The following is an 18,437-nucleotide window of genomic DNA, read 5'->3' on the forward strand; positions in this document are numbered from 1 at the left end:
AGCACCTTCATAGATAAACTCTCAACCCACCTAGCCCAGCATTTCTGCTTTGTTAAAAAGAATCCCAGTTGTGCAAAAGTGGGATTTGGTGCAAGACATAAAATTCAGTATCCTAAGAATTGCAGATTTTTGGTAAGAGAGTGGAGAGGCATTTCTAGTAGATAAGCTTGAACAGAGGAGGTGGGAAGAGCTGGACTTTCAGCAATCAAAGCTCTGAAGCTTTGTTACTTGATACAGCATTTCATCTTGTTGTTTTACTATTGTGTTTGTATTTCAGCCCTGCTAATAAGCCACTATGGATATATTATAGAAAGGCAGGATATAAATCTTCATAACAAATAAATAAATACACAAGCTCTGCGTACCTCCTGCCAGAAACAGAATTATGCCAGCCAAGCAAATATTTGCATAATGTATTCGGGTCACAGAACTGGGAAGAACAGACACAGCCCTGGTCCTGGCTTACAGAAATCTGGGCTCACTGCAAGCATGGCTTTAAGGGTCAAAATGGGGCCCTTAGAGGAGGCAGCCATGTTCATGCAGCTGCTAGCAAAGCCCACTCAGGTCCAGTAGGAGGGCCCCCATTCTCTTGCCACTGCATTCAGTGCTCCCATGAGCAGCAACCCCTTGGGAGATAACCATTTTCTCTGCAGTGAGTCCCCCACCCTACTCACCATGTTAAGGTTAGTTGCACAGATATGGGGGGGGGAGAAAGGGGGGGAAATCCTCATAAATAAGGAGAGGAATTCAAATTACTAGTAAAGCTTTTGCAGGTCAAAAGGGGCGGAATGGATTTTTAATAGAAAATGGAAGTTATGGGATTGGTAGTAGTTATGAGACAGACGCATAGAGTTAAATCCATCTAATCTCCTTTACCATTTAACGGTGAGCACCATCCTAATTCCATGTTTCATAAAACTGCCTCCAAATCACCAGGAGAGATTAAAAACATAGAAATAGCCTTGCAATATTTTTAAAACAAAAATCACTTCTGGCATCTGGTCACAATCCTTGGCTGTAACCTACATATCAAAGGCATTAATTTAGACCCAACCTTCGGCACTGGTACAGAAGGGAGGATGGGACGGCAACAGAACAGCAGCACCAAAGCGAAGATGCACAGTCTGTGTTCCCAGCGCTGAAGAAAACACATTTCGAGTTCTCACAGAGCAATCTTCTTAAATTGTAGGAAATTGCAACCTAGAGGTATTGAAATATTAATACTTCGGCTTTGTCCGGGGAAAAAGATTCATTTTGTCATCATTCTACCACAATATTTACTCATCTTCCTCACTGGACTTCTTCAAGTGTTGCACTGCTAGAAGGAACCTGGCAAAGAAAGGTGAAAGTCCCTTTCTGTCAAAGCAGTCGTCTGCATCCAACACACGTCTTGGGGGCAAAGCACAGAGATGCTTCTGACCCCCTTCCAAGCAGTCTTCTTCTCACCCTTCCACATGTTAGTACACCCTCTAAATATCATAGACTGAGATGCTACGCTGGCCCAGCCTTTGGACCACAGGTGAGACCACAGGGAAAAATGATCTTGCATGACAAGAACATTGCTCTTCTTCTCAAGGGTTAAAAAACATTTATGATGGCTCTAACCTGCTGAAGAGATGTGAGGGGAAGTGGGCTATTTTATTTTATTTTTTACAGTCCACCAGTTAGCAGCCTTTAGTGGAGATTTTATATTTTACCAGTCAGATGAATTCAGCAGGGAATTCCGCAGTCAATAGGGGCCTCACCTAAGTCACAGGCTCCTGACAGGTCACTGCCAAATGGAGCTGTATCCTCAAAAACAAGAGGTAAAGATACAGATGCCACCAAGAGTTGAGTAGGAATCAGCAATGGTGGCTGCAAAAGTGGCCATCAAACTCCATCAAACTTCAAAGGATGCAGTGGTTTACAGGTACAGAAATTTCAACTTCACCATGAGCTTAGAAAGCTGCTCCATCCTTGTTGCCCACCCTACTGATCACAGGCTCTTATTGTGCACAGGTATTGTTCATGGGTAGGGGGTAACAAGTCAACAGCAAAATGTGCAGAGCATCTCTAGGTTAAGCTGTCTTTTCCAGGCAGCAATTCCTCCTCCATCGCGCCTTGCTCCCCCACACCCAAGTAGCATTCTCTGAAAACACACTGAATGGTGAAGGGACTGAATGGTGGAGTTAATGCACAAGATGGACTTGGACAACATGTTCAGTGGAAAAAGGGGAGCAAGAAGAAGCCGGAGAACCCCCAAACCTGCCTTGCCATTCCAACCTAGAAGCTAAGTAACAATGAGCCACAAACAGCTTTTTGACAAGAGGTGCAAGAAGCTGCCGGCAACCTTTGCTTCCTCATAGCTTGTTTATGCCCTCTTTTTTTTAAAAAAAAAGGGGGGGGAGGTAAACTGGACTTCTGAATACTGCAAGGCCAAGGCCGCCTTATCTCCCCCTTATATGGCTTCAAACACAACCAGCTATTACACCAGCCACCCTTGGACTATGTTAGGAGACATTCTCTCCTTGGATGCAATCTATCTGCTGTAAGTGCTTAGGAAGAATTTAAATAACTTGCTTCTTAATTTAAAAAAACAACAACCTTAGCAGCTGTCAGAATAAGTGTGTCAGGGACACCAGTGCCGAGATGACAAGGCAAACAACCAATTCTAAGGGATCAACCTGCCTCTGGAAGACTTACCCCTTTTAGCTATCACTCCCAATGGCTCATTATCAGGATCTGAACTGTGAGGAGAAGGGAAGGAAGGATTTCACCCAAAATAACACAAGCCGACCACTGCCTCAACCCTTTGATTAAGATATTGGAGGGCATTGCCTCATGGCCCACTTTATGACAGTGTACTTCCTTGCCTCTTGCTCCAGAGGGCAGAATGCGTCAAAGGGCTCTGTGCTGCAGACTCCACATCCATCAAGAGCAGGGGTCAGCAACCTAAAGCCTATGGGCAGCAAACGGCCCATGGGGGTCGTTTAAAACCGGCCCTTGGACCCCTGTCACCCGCTCGGTCAGCTCCCATGTGCCACGCTAAGCCAGTGTGCAGCAAAGCGAGGACCACCTTCCGTGACACTGGCAGGCATCCCGTTGGCTGCAGGAAGCCAATGGGAAGCTGAGCACGCCTCCTCCGCACCGGAAGGAGTGCCGGAAATAGCGTTTGCGCATTTGTGCACACGCCCGCACTCTGGCTCACCACAGCGTCTGCAGGACCATGAACCAGCCCAAGCCACAAAAACTTTGCCAACCCCTGATCAAGAGCATCCAGGTTAACAGTTCCCTGTGTAGGAATGAGGAGCTGGCATCCTTCCTGAAGTCTTGACTGGGACAGAAACAGCTAAACACTGGAAACCAAGTGGCAGCAGGGAAGAGACTGTGGTGCAACTGAAGTAATTACAGTATACAGAAGCCCAAGCATCTCCTTTGCCACACCCAGAACACCATCTGCATAGTCATGCATCCAATACATGCCTCACCCCAATGGCCCCAATGAGATCTCCCTTCCCTGCCACAGATGTCCCACACTCCTTACTAAGCACACACACATATTTTATATATATATATATATATATATGAAAACTCACCACATTAAATTTGCAAGGATAATGTGGTGCATCTGTGGAGTGGGTGTTTTTTGTGTTTTGAAGCTTTGTTATGCAAATGACTCTGGGATTTTTTTAAATAAAGCAAGGTATACAAGTTGAAAAAATAAAATATAAAACATACAAGGAGAGGCTATGCACTGCTTGAAATTGGGCTGATCAGCCATAGGAGGGCAGTGCACCAATTTCTGGCACCCAGTGTGAGTTTTGTTTCAGCTTCTCTCAGCTCCATTCCATTTTAGGCAATAGGCAATAAGCTGTTTGCACCATTTTGAATACACAAATTACTAATTGCCACCACAACTTCCCTTGCTGGGAGAATCTCTGACCCAGCTCCATTATTCTGCAAGTCTAGAGAAGGCGGGAGCTTTCAGAAGCCTCTCTCCAGAGTTCTGTTCATCTCATACAACCGCCATGTCTACCGGGCACTTCAAGATAATGCACACATGGTTCAAATGCACACACTCACACACCTCCATCAAGGATACGCTAAAAGTGAGCTAGTGGGGACATTACAGCCAAGCAATGCTATTCAGCACATTGGCAAAGGCCACCAAATCATTTTTTTAAAGGAACAATATTTAGCTACATTTTAAGGGGAAACCTCTTTGCATGATTTGCCACAAACTGAAGGCTTACTGAGGATGAGGAAATACAAACAAGAAACACAGATGGAAGAAAAAGCTGAAATCCAGCATATTCCCCCCCCCCCACTTCCATTCAGATACAATAAATAATTTTGCTCCTTTCCGATTTCTCAAGGAACTGAAATTGAAGAGGCCTTTCAAACTGCTTTTCCTAATATGGAAAACTGGCTTCCCAATTGCCTCCTTCTCTGGTATAGAGTGGCAGGTGGTTAGTCCATGCTGTTTGGAGAAGGGAAGAAATCACACCTCCTGGCACATTGCAGAACGTGTGGGCCGCCATGTTGGGAGGATCTGAGCCATAGAATGTGAGAGACGCCTCAGCTCTTCCTCTCTCACAGAGCTCCTCCGCTGCTGGGAATGAGACAGGGGGGCTCAGGCAGCCCCTCCAATGCCAGCCTAGCAGGGGGAAGATAATGACAAGAGAAGGGTATGGAGGGTGCTTACGAAACAAATATGAAATTCTGCCCACTCTCACCGGCGCAGTTAACACCGGAGGGGGGAGAGATGGCTACGTGTCACTAAATTCCATCACCAAGCCTGGAGCCAAGTTGTGCCCAGCTTGCTCTCAAGAGCGCCAAAAGCTCCAGCCGAGATAGATAATGGGGGCAGCACCCCCTAGATTTTAAAGGTATGCTGCTTGGCAGCCAACTTGGAGTTTGGAGGACCCCAGGCAATGGGTCATCAAGGCTTAGCAGTCATGCAGGGGTGGGCAACTTCCTCTGCCCCCCATCCGTTAGCTTCCAATGCCGCTGCTATTTAGCAGAACCTGGAACATGTCAAACCAGCCCTTTCTCTACAGCTTAATGAGGATCCCATGTTTAATTTCTAAGACAAACAAAGCACAATGAGGGGGAGGCACAAGGGAGGGAACAGAAGTGGTGCAAATGGGAACTAAATAGCTGCCTGATTTTAATATGAGAAAAGCTCCACATAAATAGGATGCAGCAGGAAGAGGTGGGGTGGAAACAGAATTGCAAGCATCCCCCACCACCACCACCACCCTGCGCCAAGCCATGGATACCCAGCCATGACACTGGACATGTCTGCAAAGCAAGCAGAGTTGCTCACATCCCTCTCCTCTGCTCCCAAGTCATAAAAGCAGTGACACTGAGCTCTCTGCCCAGTGAGATACCCACATACACTTGTTAGCCGCCTGTATATAAATCTGGGAAATGGGCTCCAATCCATTGACGGTTTTTCCCTCAAACTTTAGTGTTCCCTTGGATCAAATGTTTATTTGCTTTTTTGTTATAACAGAGCCCTTTTCTACAACACAAGCCCATTAAACTGTTGTGCTTAGATGCCCAAATATATTAAGTATCCAAAAGGCTTTTCATGCATTAAGCAATATCATTTCTCACCCTAATATAATGTAACGTATTGTATTGTTATTCACTTTCTAGAACTGCTCCATTTTAACACTTTCTAACAAAGAAGCAGTTAGGGGTCCATTAAAAAAAAAAATCATGGCTTCCAAAAAGGGGATGAGGCTGGGCGAGATTCTGTTGAGGAAGACTCAATTTGGTCTTCTCAAAGACTGAACAGCTGCTACCACCAAAGACATTTTCCCAAACCACTGGGAATGAAACTAATCAATCAATCTAGTACAAACAATTATTATTTTGCCTGTGAAAAAATCAAAGGGAATATAGCACACATTGTGTGTGTTTCCCCCCCTCTTCCTTTTGCACAGTCAAAATGCAAATGCAGGCAAATCAGATGCTGGCATGGATAACAGAGACAAGCAGAACCTCAACACAGAGAGATCTGGGGGGGGATGCTCCCCCAAAAAACAGACAAGCCCTAGCTTTAATTAAAAAGTTACTTTATGATTAATAACTGGTATTCACATAACTATTCTGCCCAAAACAAACAAAACATTTAAAATGTGCTAAAACAAACAAATAGGTATTCATTCTACAGCAACCACCCAATTTCTGTATGTTGCTCTCTTAACAGTCTGTCTGATTGGAGCCAAAAGAAGGAGAGACACTTTGCTTTGCTCACAAGGCATGACAGGATAAAATCTCACAGTGGAACCTGTGAAAGGGAAGGCAGGCAGGCACCCCCCAAATTGCAGCGCTTGCATGATTGTTCTTGTGGATTGTGCACCAAACAGATGGCAGAAGCTGCAAATTGCCCATCCTTTTATGCAACACAGATCGATTACACTAAACCGGGTTGTAATTTCATCCGATGCAACATCCAATTGCCTTCTGGTTACAATGGCTTCATTAGTCGGGGCCCAATTTCTGTACAGAAGACCCCCAAACCCCAGCTTCCAGTTCCAAACAGAACCTTGCTTCTTAAAGAATTGCATTGCCCTGACAACTGAATTGGCTCATATCCCCCCTTTTCCAAATCTGATTCCTTTCCAACTGCTGGGCTAGATTTATTAAAGCACTCCTAGAGGGGAGGCTGTTATTTTAAAGGCATATCAGGGTTTGAACTATCTTATGGGATTAGAATATGGCTCAACGTTGACTTTGACAACTGGGGACAGAAGAACAAAGCTCTAAAAGTATCGCTGGCAGCTTAAGCCTTGGAATTCTTGCTCGAACACACAGGGAGATGCTGCCTTGCTATCTATTCAACATTCACGTAATTAAATACATTTCTGCAGAGATGGGCTGAAGAGAGGCGGGGGTGCGTTATTTTTAATTTCCCTGATGAATGAATTTCAGAGGCTACAAAGAGTTAATGGCAATAATTGCCAGCTCAGGGATCCAGACTTGCTCTCTGCCTGCCCAGCCTGTGCCAGGCTCCCGGGCACAGCCCCTGCTAACCCAAAATTCACATCCACCCGAACAGAAACCCAAAAACAGACAACACCAACATTCCCCAGGGTTGATGCTTCTTCTGGGAGAGCCTGGCAGGAGGGGTGCCCTACACACACATGCACACATACACACACACACACACACACACACACACACATTTGGGGGAATGTGGGGGGGGAGGGACACACAAAGCAAAGTACAATATAGGCCATCCCCACCTCAAGATGGGGGGGACAGAGCTAGCAGCATAGCAGCCCTGACAAATCTGAGAACTCCCCGTGCAAAAACAAAAAACCCCTAGAGTTCTGGGTCACATTAGGATCGTTTTCCACAACGCCCACCAAGCACCTTTGGGGAAAGAGGACCTACACACTGGTCAAAAGCAGACCAAAGTGCAAGTCCGAACTAGCCCAAGCACCGGCGACGGGAGGGGGGCGCCAGTGTAGGGTGCCCCCTCCGTCGCTGGCAGGTCAGGAAGCACTTTCTTCCCCGAAGCCGAAGGACGCTTCCACCGCGAAAGAGTCAGAAAGTGCGAGGGGCTGACCGGGAGGAAGAGCTCCCTGGAGCCGGGCGCAAGTGGCGTTGGGGAGCCGCCGGGCATTCCGGAGTGGCTCCGCTAGAAAAGTTCCCGACCCGACGGGGCGCCGCCGCCGCCCTCGCCTACCTGGGCTGGTCCAGGAGTTGAGCAGCAGGAGGCAAGAAGTGACCAGCCACATGCCATCCAGGGGGGCCGGTGCCGCGGGCGGGCGGGCGCCCTGCCTCTGCCGCTGCCCGTGTCCCTGGCCGGCCCTCGCCAGCTTCCCCCGTCGTCGGATGCTCCGCGCTCGCCTGCCCTCCTGCTCGCTCGCCTGCCCGCCTAGCGCTGCGCCCAGCTGCTGCTACTGTCAGCCGGCGAGCCAGCGAGGAGCGAGCGCGCAGGAAGGGAGGAGCGGGGCGGGCTCCCACATCCCCGCCCACACAGGCCGCGGGGGGAGGCGAGAGGGAAGGGGACGCCTCCCTCGCTCTCCTCCAGCGCTAACCTCCGGCCAGGCAGGGGCAGGTGCGCTCGCGGGCAGGTGCCTTCCCGGGGCTGGGCGCGCGCTGCCTGCCCGCCCGCTCTCCCGCGCCCTTGCGAAGACCACCCCGAGGAATGCCCGGAGGAGGGCAGCCCAAGCCGAGGCGCACCCAACAGCCCTTCTCACCTGGACGCTCCTAAGCCATCAAATCCGCGCAGTTTCCGCTTCCAGCGGGCAGTGGCAAGAGGTCATCCCGGCGCCCAGCCTCTGTCCGGACCGGCTCAAAGGCTCTTATCCTGTGGACAGGCTGACCTAGGGCTTGGAATTGCTCCAAGCGAACATGCACGGGGAAGGGGGTTTGCATCGCTGGCAAAGAGCTGCCTACTGGGTGCACCTCGGCTCTCTTCCCTTTGCTCTAGGAGAGGGGCACTGGAAGGCACTTCCCTGCCCCACAGGGGCAATTCAGTTACACCCAAGGATTCCCCCAGCAACTCTGCAGCTCCTGCAGTGCTCACAAGCCCACAGCGCTGAGGAGCTACCTCCGATTCATCAGGCAGACCCCTGTGCCAAACCTAAGCTAGATCAGAGCCTGGATGGTTGTGAGAGACATCTGTTGCAATGCTGGCAACATTTTAACACAGGGGGATCTCCTGGATCCAACATTTTAACACAGGGGGATCTCCTGGATCCAAGGGGTTTCTGACTACCAACCGGTTAAGAAAAGCAACAAAAAGGCTTTATAAAATACAATAATAATATTGCTGAGACAAAGAAAGCTTGAGGGAGAACCAGTATACAAGTAAGAGTTTGTGTGTATGTGTGTATACACTAGTATACTGATTCTCCCCCAAGCTTTCTTTGTTTGTTTCAGCGTACACACACACACACACACACACACACACACACATAATCAAGTCTGAAGTCTGCCTTACCCTTGTTCTTAAAGATATGAATTCTGGAATCAGAATTGAAAGTGCCCTTGGAGGCCACTACTTCTTCAACTGGTGGGTCAGGAACCACTACTAGAATGTTGCCTGATCTAAGGTGGGTCACAACCATAGCTGTCAACTTTCAGATTTGAAAATAAGGGGTCAGCAGCCTCACCTGTCTCGGGGACAGTCTACGGGATATCTAACAATCCATGATAGCAGCAGGAAGCAGTGAGAAACAGCGCTGGAATAAGGGAATTTCCCACAAAAAAGGGAAGGTTGACAGCTATGGTCACAAGAGCCCCACTATTGCCACTATTGCATGCTTTTACAAAAACTAAAGAAATGCATCCCCATGTTTGAAGTGGCCCCCATTGTGTGTGCTGTTGTACATGCACAGCTGCAGCTTAACATCCTTAAAACGTATCCTGGCACCAGCCACAGAAGCAGAACCTCTCATCTAAGAGCTAACAGTGCAATCCCAACCCCCAGATATTCCAGTTGGGAGAGGTCAGGATGTAGCATATATTCCCATCTCTTGGTGAGTTAGCCATGAGCCAGCATAAATGGCTTAACCCACCATATCTGCTTACCTCAACTGAAAGAAAACCCCTGCTGGTTGCTGTTGTTCTGATGTAGAGGGCAAAAAAGGAGGTATGTCAAGAGGGCAATGGAGGGAACGGACATGTAGAGGGCATGGAGAGGAATGAACAAAGTTGCCCTGCATCCTAACTCTCTTCATTCACTTGTCTTACCCGCAGAACCAGGGTTGTGTACATATTCCTGTTCACTCTGCATCTGGTGCGCACCAACGACTGCTTTTGGAAGTGGTGTCCACACATTAGACATGGTCCCTGTCCATCCTGCATGTTTCCTGTAGTTTTCTATGACATGCGGCATTTTGAAGTGCTTTTCCCAAAACCAGCTTCGACCCAGATTGGGGAAAAAATAACCTAGCTGCATTTTAAGCTGGTAATGTGTACACAGTCTTGGTGTACACCACCCGAAAACGCAAATGTATCTTAAATTCACCCCTAGGATAGGCAAAAAATAAAGATTTATACTGTCTCCATCCCACCCTCTGGCCAGGAACAGCTAGAATATAGCTTATCTTACACTGGAGATGTGTTGGTGCATCGAGGATTGCTCTGCCATTAAGTACACTCTTCACAGCACCATGATGGCCACACATCCTTTCCTGACCAATCATCACAATTTTTTCTAATAGTGTCTTGCCACTCTTAACCTTTGGATGGGCTATTTCTTGTCTCCCTGCCCACCAACCCCTTGAGACACATCCAGCCTTCATGCCTTGCATCCTGGCAAGCTGCACACGGAGCTGCCTCAAACTCACTAATTGAGTGTTACCAGTTAGTGAATCAAAGGCACTTGGCCCTAGAGATGTATTTCAGGTCAAACATTTCTAGCCACAGTACAATGTTCTAGGATGGGACTGTCCAAGCAAGCCTTACAAGCCTGTCCGCTGGCTAAGACCAGAGAAAAGGTACATATTCTGCAAATGCTTGCTCTTTCTTAGGGCTGGGCAGACACTTGCTCCAAGGACACAAGAACACCCAGCAGCACCAGAATTCCTGGCTCAGCCCTGCAACCTATGCATCTGGTGTGCAAAGCAGCATCTGAGCTGAGCCCCATCTTCAAGCCACAACAGAGTCTGCCTATATTCAGCATTTCCCCATCAGTGGCCCTCACTTCAGCCTAGGCAAAGAGCCTGTTCTAAAAGCAAAAAGTCATCTGGATCTTTAATAAGATCCAGAGGTCAGAGGGCTGTAAAGTATCCTTTGACCATAGCCAGTGCTTTCTCTTCTGCCTACTACATTCTCCAGGACAAGGAATCACTATTCATCTTGCCCAGCAGGAAACTGAGGCGGAGTGATGTCAAAGATCATGCCATAAGAAAGACACAGAGCCAGGCAGTCCAAAAGGCTCCTTCCTGCCTCCCTCCTCAGTTTCACTCTGCCTTGCTGCTCAGTGCTTGCCCTCCTTTTAAGGCAGAGCAGGGGAGTTTGTGGCCCTAAGGAAGAGAAGTAGCCCAGTGGTGGAGTATCTGGAAGCCCCGGCAGCATCTCCTGGTAGGGCGGGTACCTGAAGCACCGGATTTAGGGCAGTTCCCCCACACAGGGTACTAAGTTGAGGGGGCACATAATAATAATAATAATAATAATAATAATAATAATAATAATAGGTATACAGTATTATGAGAAGATTTATTAAAAAGCAGCTGTATCAAAATGAATTATTGTGAAAATAAGAAATACTTGGAGGGGGAGTTGCCAAATTTTGTTCTTGCTCAGGACACCATATTACCCTGGTCTGCCCCATTACCTCGCAGAGGCGCTGCCAGTCTGTGTAGACAATACTGAGCTAGCTGACCCAATGATTCTAACTCAGTACAAGGCAGCTTCCTATATTCCGGATGTCGCCCGACGCCATCGACCCTAGCCAGTTCAGCCAAGGGGGCCCGCGAAAGTCAGCACGGTTTCAAGGGTTGCTGTCGATCGCCCCATGCAAGAAAGGAAGGCTCCACTTTCCCCAGAGTTTAGAGCTCCGCCTTACCTTTTTAAAAGCCTTACCTGCAAGGCCCTAGCCGGATACCTGAAGTCCCCCAGCACAATTCCCTGCCCACCGTTTCTCATCGCTACCTGGTGCACACACGCGCCCACCCGATGGACGGCGGCGGCGGCGACACGCTCTCCTGTGGTTAAAGGGGGGCGAAATGAATGAATGAGTGCCGCCCGTCCGAGACTCCTGCTGCCCTTCCTCCCTACCTGGGGTCCGTGGGGTTTGGGACTAAGGGGAGGCCTACACCCCACCCACGAGTGACGGGCTTCCCAGAGGCGTCTGACGGGCCACTGCGAGAACAGGGCGCTGAGCGGGCCGGATGAGGCCCCTTTGTCCTGGCTTTGGCTTAGGCTCCGAAGCCCCCCCCCCCCCGGCTATGAGTCGCCCCACACACCGGGGCCCAGTGCCCACTTTCACAGCCCGGCGGGGCTCCTCCTACCGGCGCGGGAGATTCCAAGTATTTCTATCCGCCGCCTCAGCGTCCCTCAAGGCCAGGCCTCTTGGCGAGCGGCAGCCTCGGCCTGCGGCTCAGTTGCCTTCGGCTTCCTGGGCTCCGTCCCGCCACAGTTTCCCGCCGCCGCAACCTTCCCTCGTGGCGCTTCCGGAGCGGGGTCCTGAGAGCTTGGCGAAGGGGCTCCATCGGGCGCCGGCTCGCTTCGCTTACCTTGCGAGGAGGAAGCCCCATCGAAGAAAAGGGCCGCGCTTCATTCCGCGGCGCCGTCTATCGTCTCTCTTCCGAGGGCGGGAGAGTTGGGCCTGGAAGGCTCCCTCTCAGCCCCAGGCAGGGCCTGCTTTGCACACACCGTGTTCGTTTTTATGTATCTGATACTTTTTAAGGGTCCCACGTGCCCCCTCCAAGCATTTCGGAGTAACCAGGACAAATATCTACACACAGGAAGCGGCTGTTTGAGGCTCAGCTGTACAGCCACCCACCTGCTGGCTATTGAGTTCTGCTTGCCTTGACTGAAAAGCCTAGAACACCTTGCAATGCCAGGGACACCCAGCCTGGTCCAAAATAAAGCCACGACAACACTCTCAGGACAATCGCCTGTTTTGCTGTTGTGTTGCGCATAACCCTATGCATTCTCCTCAGGGTTGCACTTCTGTTAATTGGGGTATCAGAATTCCCCAGTGCTAAGTAAGTTGTTGTATTCTTTGCCACGTGGGAAGTGATGGTAAAAGGAATATGGAAAAGTCTTTTTAACTTGCAAAGTAATGAACAGCACTGCCAAGGAGTGGAGTCTCCTTCTTTGGAGGTCTTTAAGCAGAGGCTTGACAACCATATGTCAGGAGTGTTTCCTGCTTGGCAGGGGGTTGGACTCGATGGCCCTTGTGGTCTCTTCCAACTCTATGATTCTATGATTCTATGATCCCCCTGATGGCTGCCCAGACACCTTATTAACAAATGGGCTTTAATAATAATAATAATAATAATAATAATAATAATAATAATAATTTTATTATTTATACCCTGCCCATCTAGTTGGGTTGCCCCTATAGGTTGCTCCCTCAAAAAACCTGTTGATTATTACCCTCTGTTGATCTCTGTGTCCAGTATCTGTGATTTCTCTTCTCCAACTCCTCTGTTCAAGGGGGAACTACCCCAATATTATTGATGTGGATAAATCACAAACTTTTATAAACGGAGGCAACATGGAGGGGTTCCATCATCTGTTAGGCAATGTTTGAATCTCCTTTGTGGCACAAGAACTGCAGGGATCCCCTCAGCCAACCAAAAGAAGAGCCAGCATCCACCTCAGTTCTTGTCAGTTTGCAATAGAAAAAGAATATTTTGGGGTACAAGGAGGACTGAAACACTATTTTTTATGGAGGGTGAAAGGAAAATTTATTACCAAGGAGTACAGCTTTTTGGCGAACACTTTGCTATTGATGGATAAACCTTTCAGGGACCAAAACAAAGGAAGGGAGAATCACATGTGTGGCTCCATTCCAGCTCAGCCTTGTTGTCCCTGCCAAGTGAGTCTCTTCAGCTACATTTAGCATTCAGTGCTCCTGCTATTGGTAAGTCATCAGAATATATCCCAAGTTCTGCTTTCTTGTTTCTTCTTCACACCCTCTGCACCAAACAGCTTTAGTGTGGCTGCCCCAGCAATCCTAAATCTGAGTGGGTCACTTCCTCAGGAAGTTTCTTCAGAACAGAAGACCTCAGGATCTGTGTGAAAGTGAAACATAGGGAGCTCCACTGTTATTAGATGATTTGTGTAATGGAGCCCACAGATACCCCATGTAGGGCATTTGGCAAGTCATCAGCATTGTTCCTGGGAGCTCAGTGGATACAGGGACACTGAAGTCCATAGGCATGGATTAGAACCCACCTAGGACGTGGGTAGCGCTGTCAGTTAAACCACAGAGCCTAGGGCTTGCCGATCAGAAGGTTGGCGGTTCAAATCCCCGCGATGGGGTGAGCTCCCGTTGCTCGGTCCCTGCTCCTGCCAACCTAGCAGTTCGAAAGCATGTCAAAGTGCAAGTAGATAAATAGGTACCGCTCCGGTGGGAAGGTAAATGGCATTTCCGTGCACTGCTCTGGTTTGCCAGAAGCGGCTTAGTCATGCTGGCCACATGACCCGGAAGCCTTAGGCCGGCTCCTTCGGCCAATAAAGCGAGATGAGCGCCGCAGAGTCGGTCACAACTGGACCTAATGGTCAGGGGTCCCTTTACCTTTACCTAGCTTGCAAAGAGGGTCTACACCAAATATCTCCTCACAATCAGTCATAAGCTGGTTGAAGTCTTTTGATCAAAAAGCTTCCCTAAACCTGAAAATAAACAAGAACAAAACAGAATTTGGGCCACCAAATTGCCTTGATTATATTCACACAAACATCTCAGACTTCTCAAAATGGGACTTGGTGAAATGAAGTAAAACTGGCCTCCAGCGAAACTGGGCCCTTCTTGGCACTTCCTCACCATATGCCTAGGCTGCCCGTATGGGATGTTAGTCCTCTCAGTTCCCTTCCTCCTTCTTTTTTCCCTTTTGCTACAGGAACAGGAGCATCTCACTACATGCAGCACAGTTGTGACAGGGAATTATATTGTCCAGATCAGAGGGATTCTCTGGATAGAATTCTCACCAATTTTCATACAGGTTTAGCAACTATCCATTGAAAGTGGTCCAATAGGCTTTCGTCAAAACTTTGGAGTTGCACACAACTGTGTGGTTTAACTCAAATGCATTTCCCAAAATCAATAATAGCATAATACCTTTGTTGGGCCATGCATTTTTGAGATATTGCCCTTTAGTTTATTTAACCAAAGTGAATTTATCAGAAGCTGAGATGGAAGGAACCATTTTTATTGTCAGATATCAGACTGCTAATCCAGTATGGAAGATGTATGTGGCAGGTTGCCTGCCTAGTGCAAGGAAAGCAGATCTCACACTTCATCTGGGTAGTGCTGGGGAGGAGTCTTGGCGGTTTTGGTGCCAACAACATAGGGAAATGCAGTTATGCAGCCTTGGAAACAAAATTTAGGTTGCTAGGTAGGAAATTTGAATCCATCATGTTCAAGCTGTTTTTTTCAGAAAAGCTACCTCTTCCACACTCTGGATCAGCTAAACAGGTGGAGCTGAAGGGTCTTAATGTGCAGATGAGAATGGTAGTGTCAAGAGGAGGAGTTTGATTGGTTAGGCACTGGAGAATGTTTAGGGACATACTGAATAGAAGCTCCACTTGAACTGAAATAGAACCAGACTGCTGGTGTTCAATACCAAAAATGTGACAGGGAGGCTTTTAAACTGTCTCCTAGGGGAAAGCCAATGAGCTGGGGAGTATCCAGTTTGGAAGATACCATCCATAAGGGGTGAGGATGAAATGGGGGCAGGATAGTTCTAGACTGTGAAGGTGCAGTGAGATATTTTTTGAAAATGATGCGCAGTTGTGAATCTGCTTGGAAAGTAGGATTTCCTTTTGCAATCAACACATGAAATCTGTTGATGGAAAATAAATTGTTTATTATAAGCAGTACGCAAGTTGGATAATATAACATTTTTAGTTCTAAACTAACCTAAGATGAAGAAAACAAAGATGGCCATGTTTTCCCCTTTGTTCCCCGAAGAGATAGTTCCAAGAAGTGAGGAAGGGGAAGCAGAAGTTAGAGAGGGTGCAACTTGAGAATATCAGTCTTAAGATCAAAGGATGGGTCAGCATAGAGATCAAAGGGAAAGAGACAGTTGAGGGATCTGGAGGTGGTTTACTCTTATCTGTCTTAATCTTATGCAAACTCTTTACTGCAAGCTGTGTTGCATCCCTACTTCCAACACATATGATAGCCAGTCAAAGAAGCCAAAGGGAGAAACAAAGGTGCTATAGGCAGTGGAAAAGGGACCTGTATTGTTGTTTTATATACTAATGCCAGAAGCCTCTGAGCCTAAATGAGGCACTTGAAGAGCTTGGTTTTCAAAGGAGAACATAATGGAAACTGGAGAGATTGATAGAACTATGTACTGCAAGTAGTTCTTCTTTCAGCACATTGTTAAACTATGGAATTCACTTTCACAATATAGGTATAGTAGTGGCCACCAACTTCTCTTTAGAAGGGAATTAGACAAATTTATGAAAGACAGGGCTATCAAAGTCTACTATCCAGGATGGCTATATACAACCTCCAGTATCAGAGGGTGCATGTATCTGCATTGCAGTTGCTTTGGGAATAGCATCAAGAAAACACTGTGATGCTAATGTCTTGCTTGTGATCTTCCCATATGCCACTATGGGAAATAGGATGCAGGTCCAGGTAGACATTTGGTCTGATGCAAGAATTCTCTTCTGATGTTCTCATCATCATGGTCTTTTTGGTTGTGGCATCCTCCTTTTCTCAGTTTAGAGGCTGGATTCATTCCTGGGTGTCTTTCAGGCTTTGCAGGAAAGTAGGAGGTAGTGTGAATCCTTTTTCTATTCCTGAAATGTTAATAATTATTTATAAACTATTTTCATTAACTGTTTTTTAAGGACTTGCCTGGTTGCCTGGTTGACAGTAGTTGTTATTTTTGTTGTAAATCACCTTGAGGGATTGGTTCATAGAATCTAAGAGTGAATAAATAAGTGCAGACATTGATAACTCATCAGAGGGCCTTTCCTACCAAAGGAGACAGGGTCCCTAATCGATTTTCCAAATTTGAATTTAACTTTTGATCCAATACTGAATTGGACAGATTTAGTAGTGACCATTTATAAGACACTCATTGGGAGAGGGGTTTATAAGCAGAGAGCTGTGATGACCTCAGAATAAAACTGTGCCCAGCCCAGGCCTTCTGGGGATTGTGGGGGTGGGGACACAGGGGCAGCCAAAAACGATGAATGCCAGCGTATCAAATATGTTGAATTCTGGTACCAAAGATAGTACAATAGAGGAGACTCTGTATGTCCAAGAGGCATGACTTCCCCAGTCATAGGAGCGAACTCCTAGGGGTCGAGCTCCCTTCAGTCTCCCTCAAAATATTTGAGGGGCCCGGGCCCCCCCCCCAAAGTTGATAGGCATTGCCATTAAAATGGGGTGGGTGTGTCTTGTGATTGATTATGCAGGGCTTACCTGACACACACACCCAATATTTTATTCAAGTTGGCACCCTGTCCCCAACCCCTTTATGGAGCAGAAAAGATTTGCCGTGAAATATTAAAGTTGCCCATGGCAACTTGAAAGAAATCACGGACTGAGAACTTGCATTTCTTCTCAAGCAGCAGGATTTAAGCTAGCAGATTTATTGGCAAAAACTTTTTGTGGACAACAGTCTGAAGAGCCTCCAAAATCTGCCTGCTCAGCCCTGAAGGAGCTACAGGTTGTAGTGCAGTCTCATTCTTTCATGGAACAGTCTGAGCAGCCCATTTTAGGGCGGAGCAGTGTCCAGATAAAAAAGGTTATTTTCCAACAAGCTGTTACTCCTGGGGAGCACCATTCCTCCCCTCTTCCTCCCCCCACCTCTGGGAAGCCACCCCTTGTCTGGCAGAAGTAAGTCCTCCTGGAGAGACTGTCTGTGCATACCATGTGTCCCATCTGATTCTTCCATTGCCTTGCTTCCTTTGGGAAACGTTTTTCAGCCTGAAGGCCACATTCCATTCTGGTAACCTACTGGGGACCACACATATACCAGTGGTGGGAATGATGGGGCAAAAGTGACTAGAGCAACAAATGCAAATGTTACCTTTGTACAGTTGGCTCATTTCTGCACACAGTTCTGCACAAGAGGCATTGCAGAATTAAAGGACACATTCCAGCCATGCAAAACACTTGTGGTGTGAAGCAGGGCCAGTGAGGGATGTGACCTGAGGGCCAGAGGGATAGACTTGAAGGGCCATACAGTGGTACCTTGGGTTAAGTTCTTAATTCGTTCCGGAGGTCTGTTCTTAACCTGAAACTGTTCTTAACCTGAAGCACCACTTTAGCTAATGGGGCCTCCCACTGCTGCCGCGCCGCCAGAGCACGATTTCTGTTCTCATCCTGAAGCAAAGTTCTTAACCCGAGGTACTATTTCTGGGTTAGCGGAGTCTGTAACCTGAAGCGTATGTAACCCGAAGCGTATGTAACCCGAGGTACCACTGCATTCAGTTCCCCAGCCACGGCCTATATCTTCTGCAACAGCAGCTAGTCAGCCCTTGTGGAGCTGTCTCTGGGTGAAAGAGCAGTCCCTTTTACCATGCTATAATGCCCAGGACCTTTGTCCTCCTCTCAGCGGCCAACGAACTAGCATGTGGAACTCTTTATGTCTTCTAGATTAAATATGACTAGAGTGGGGGTGCAGTTGAACAGGTGTGTAAGCTCTCTAGTAGTGGTGTAAAAATGGCAGAGATGTTTTTCTCCCTCAAAAAATGTGGGATGACCACTAAAATTTATTTGTGGCAGGTTTGCAATGGGGGGGGGCCACAGGGGAGTATGACTTCATCACACAACTTGCAAGGTTGGT

At 47.7% G+C, this 18,437-nt stretch overlaps 1 protein-coding gene across 4 annotated transcripts in view; it reads right to left on the reverse strand.

The window, feature by feature from the left end:
• DSCAML1 (DS cell adhesion molecule like 1) overlaps nt 1-12,466 on the reverse strand; it is a 164,653-nt gene extending 152,187 nt beyond the window's left edge. The window contains exons 1-2 of one of the 4 annotated variants that reach the window (XM_083713364.1): nt 11,964-12,466; nt 11,536-11,657 (exon numbers count right to left, since the gene is read on the reverse strand). Coding sequence is in view for 2 of the 4 variants with exons in the window: in XM_083713363.1 (XP_083569489.1) it covers nt 7,685-7,736 (52 nt within the window). In the remaining 2 variants the exon portion in view is untranslated. Of the gene's footprint in view, nt 1-7,684; nt 7,889-11,535; nt 11,658-11,963 lie in introns of those variants that run through there. The other 3 variants (XM_083713365.1, XM_083713363.1, XM_083713366.1) reach the window with 3 other exon arrangements.
• Between the last annotated feature and the right edge of the window lie 5,971 nt (nt 12,467-18,437).

This window comes from Podarcis gaigeae (genome assembly GCF_964106915.1).
Source record: "Podarcis gaigeae genome assembly, chromosome: 15".
Classification (NCBI taxonomy): domain Eukaryota; kingdom Metazoa; phylum Chordata; class Lepidosauria; order Squamata; family Lacertidae; genus Podarcis; species Podarcis gaigeae.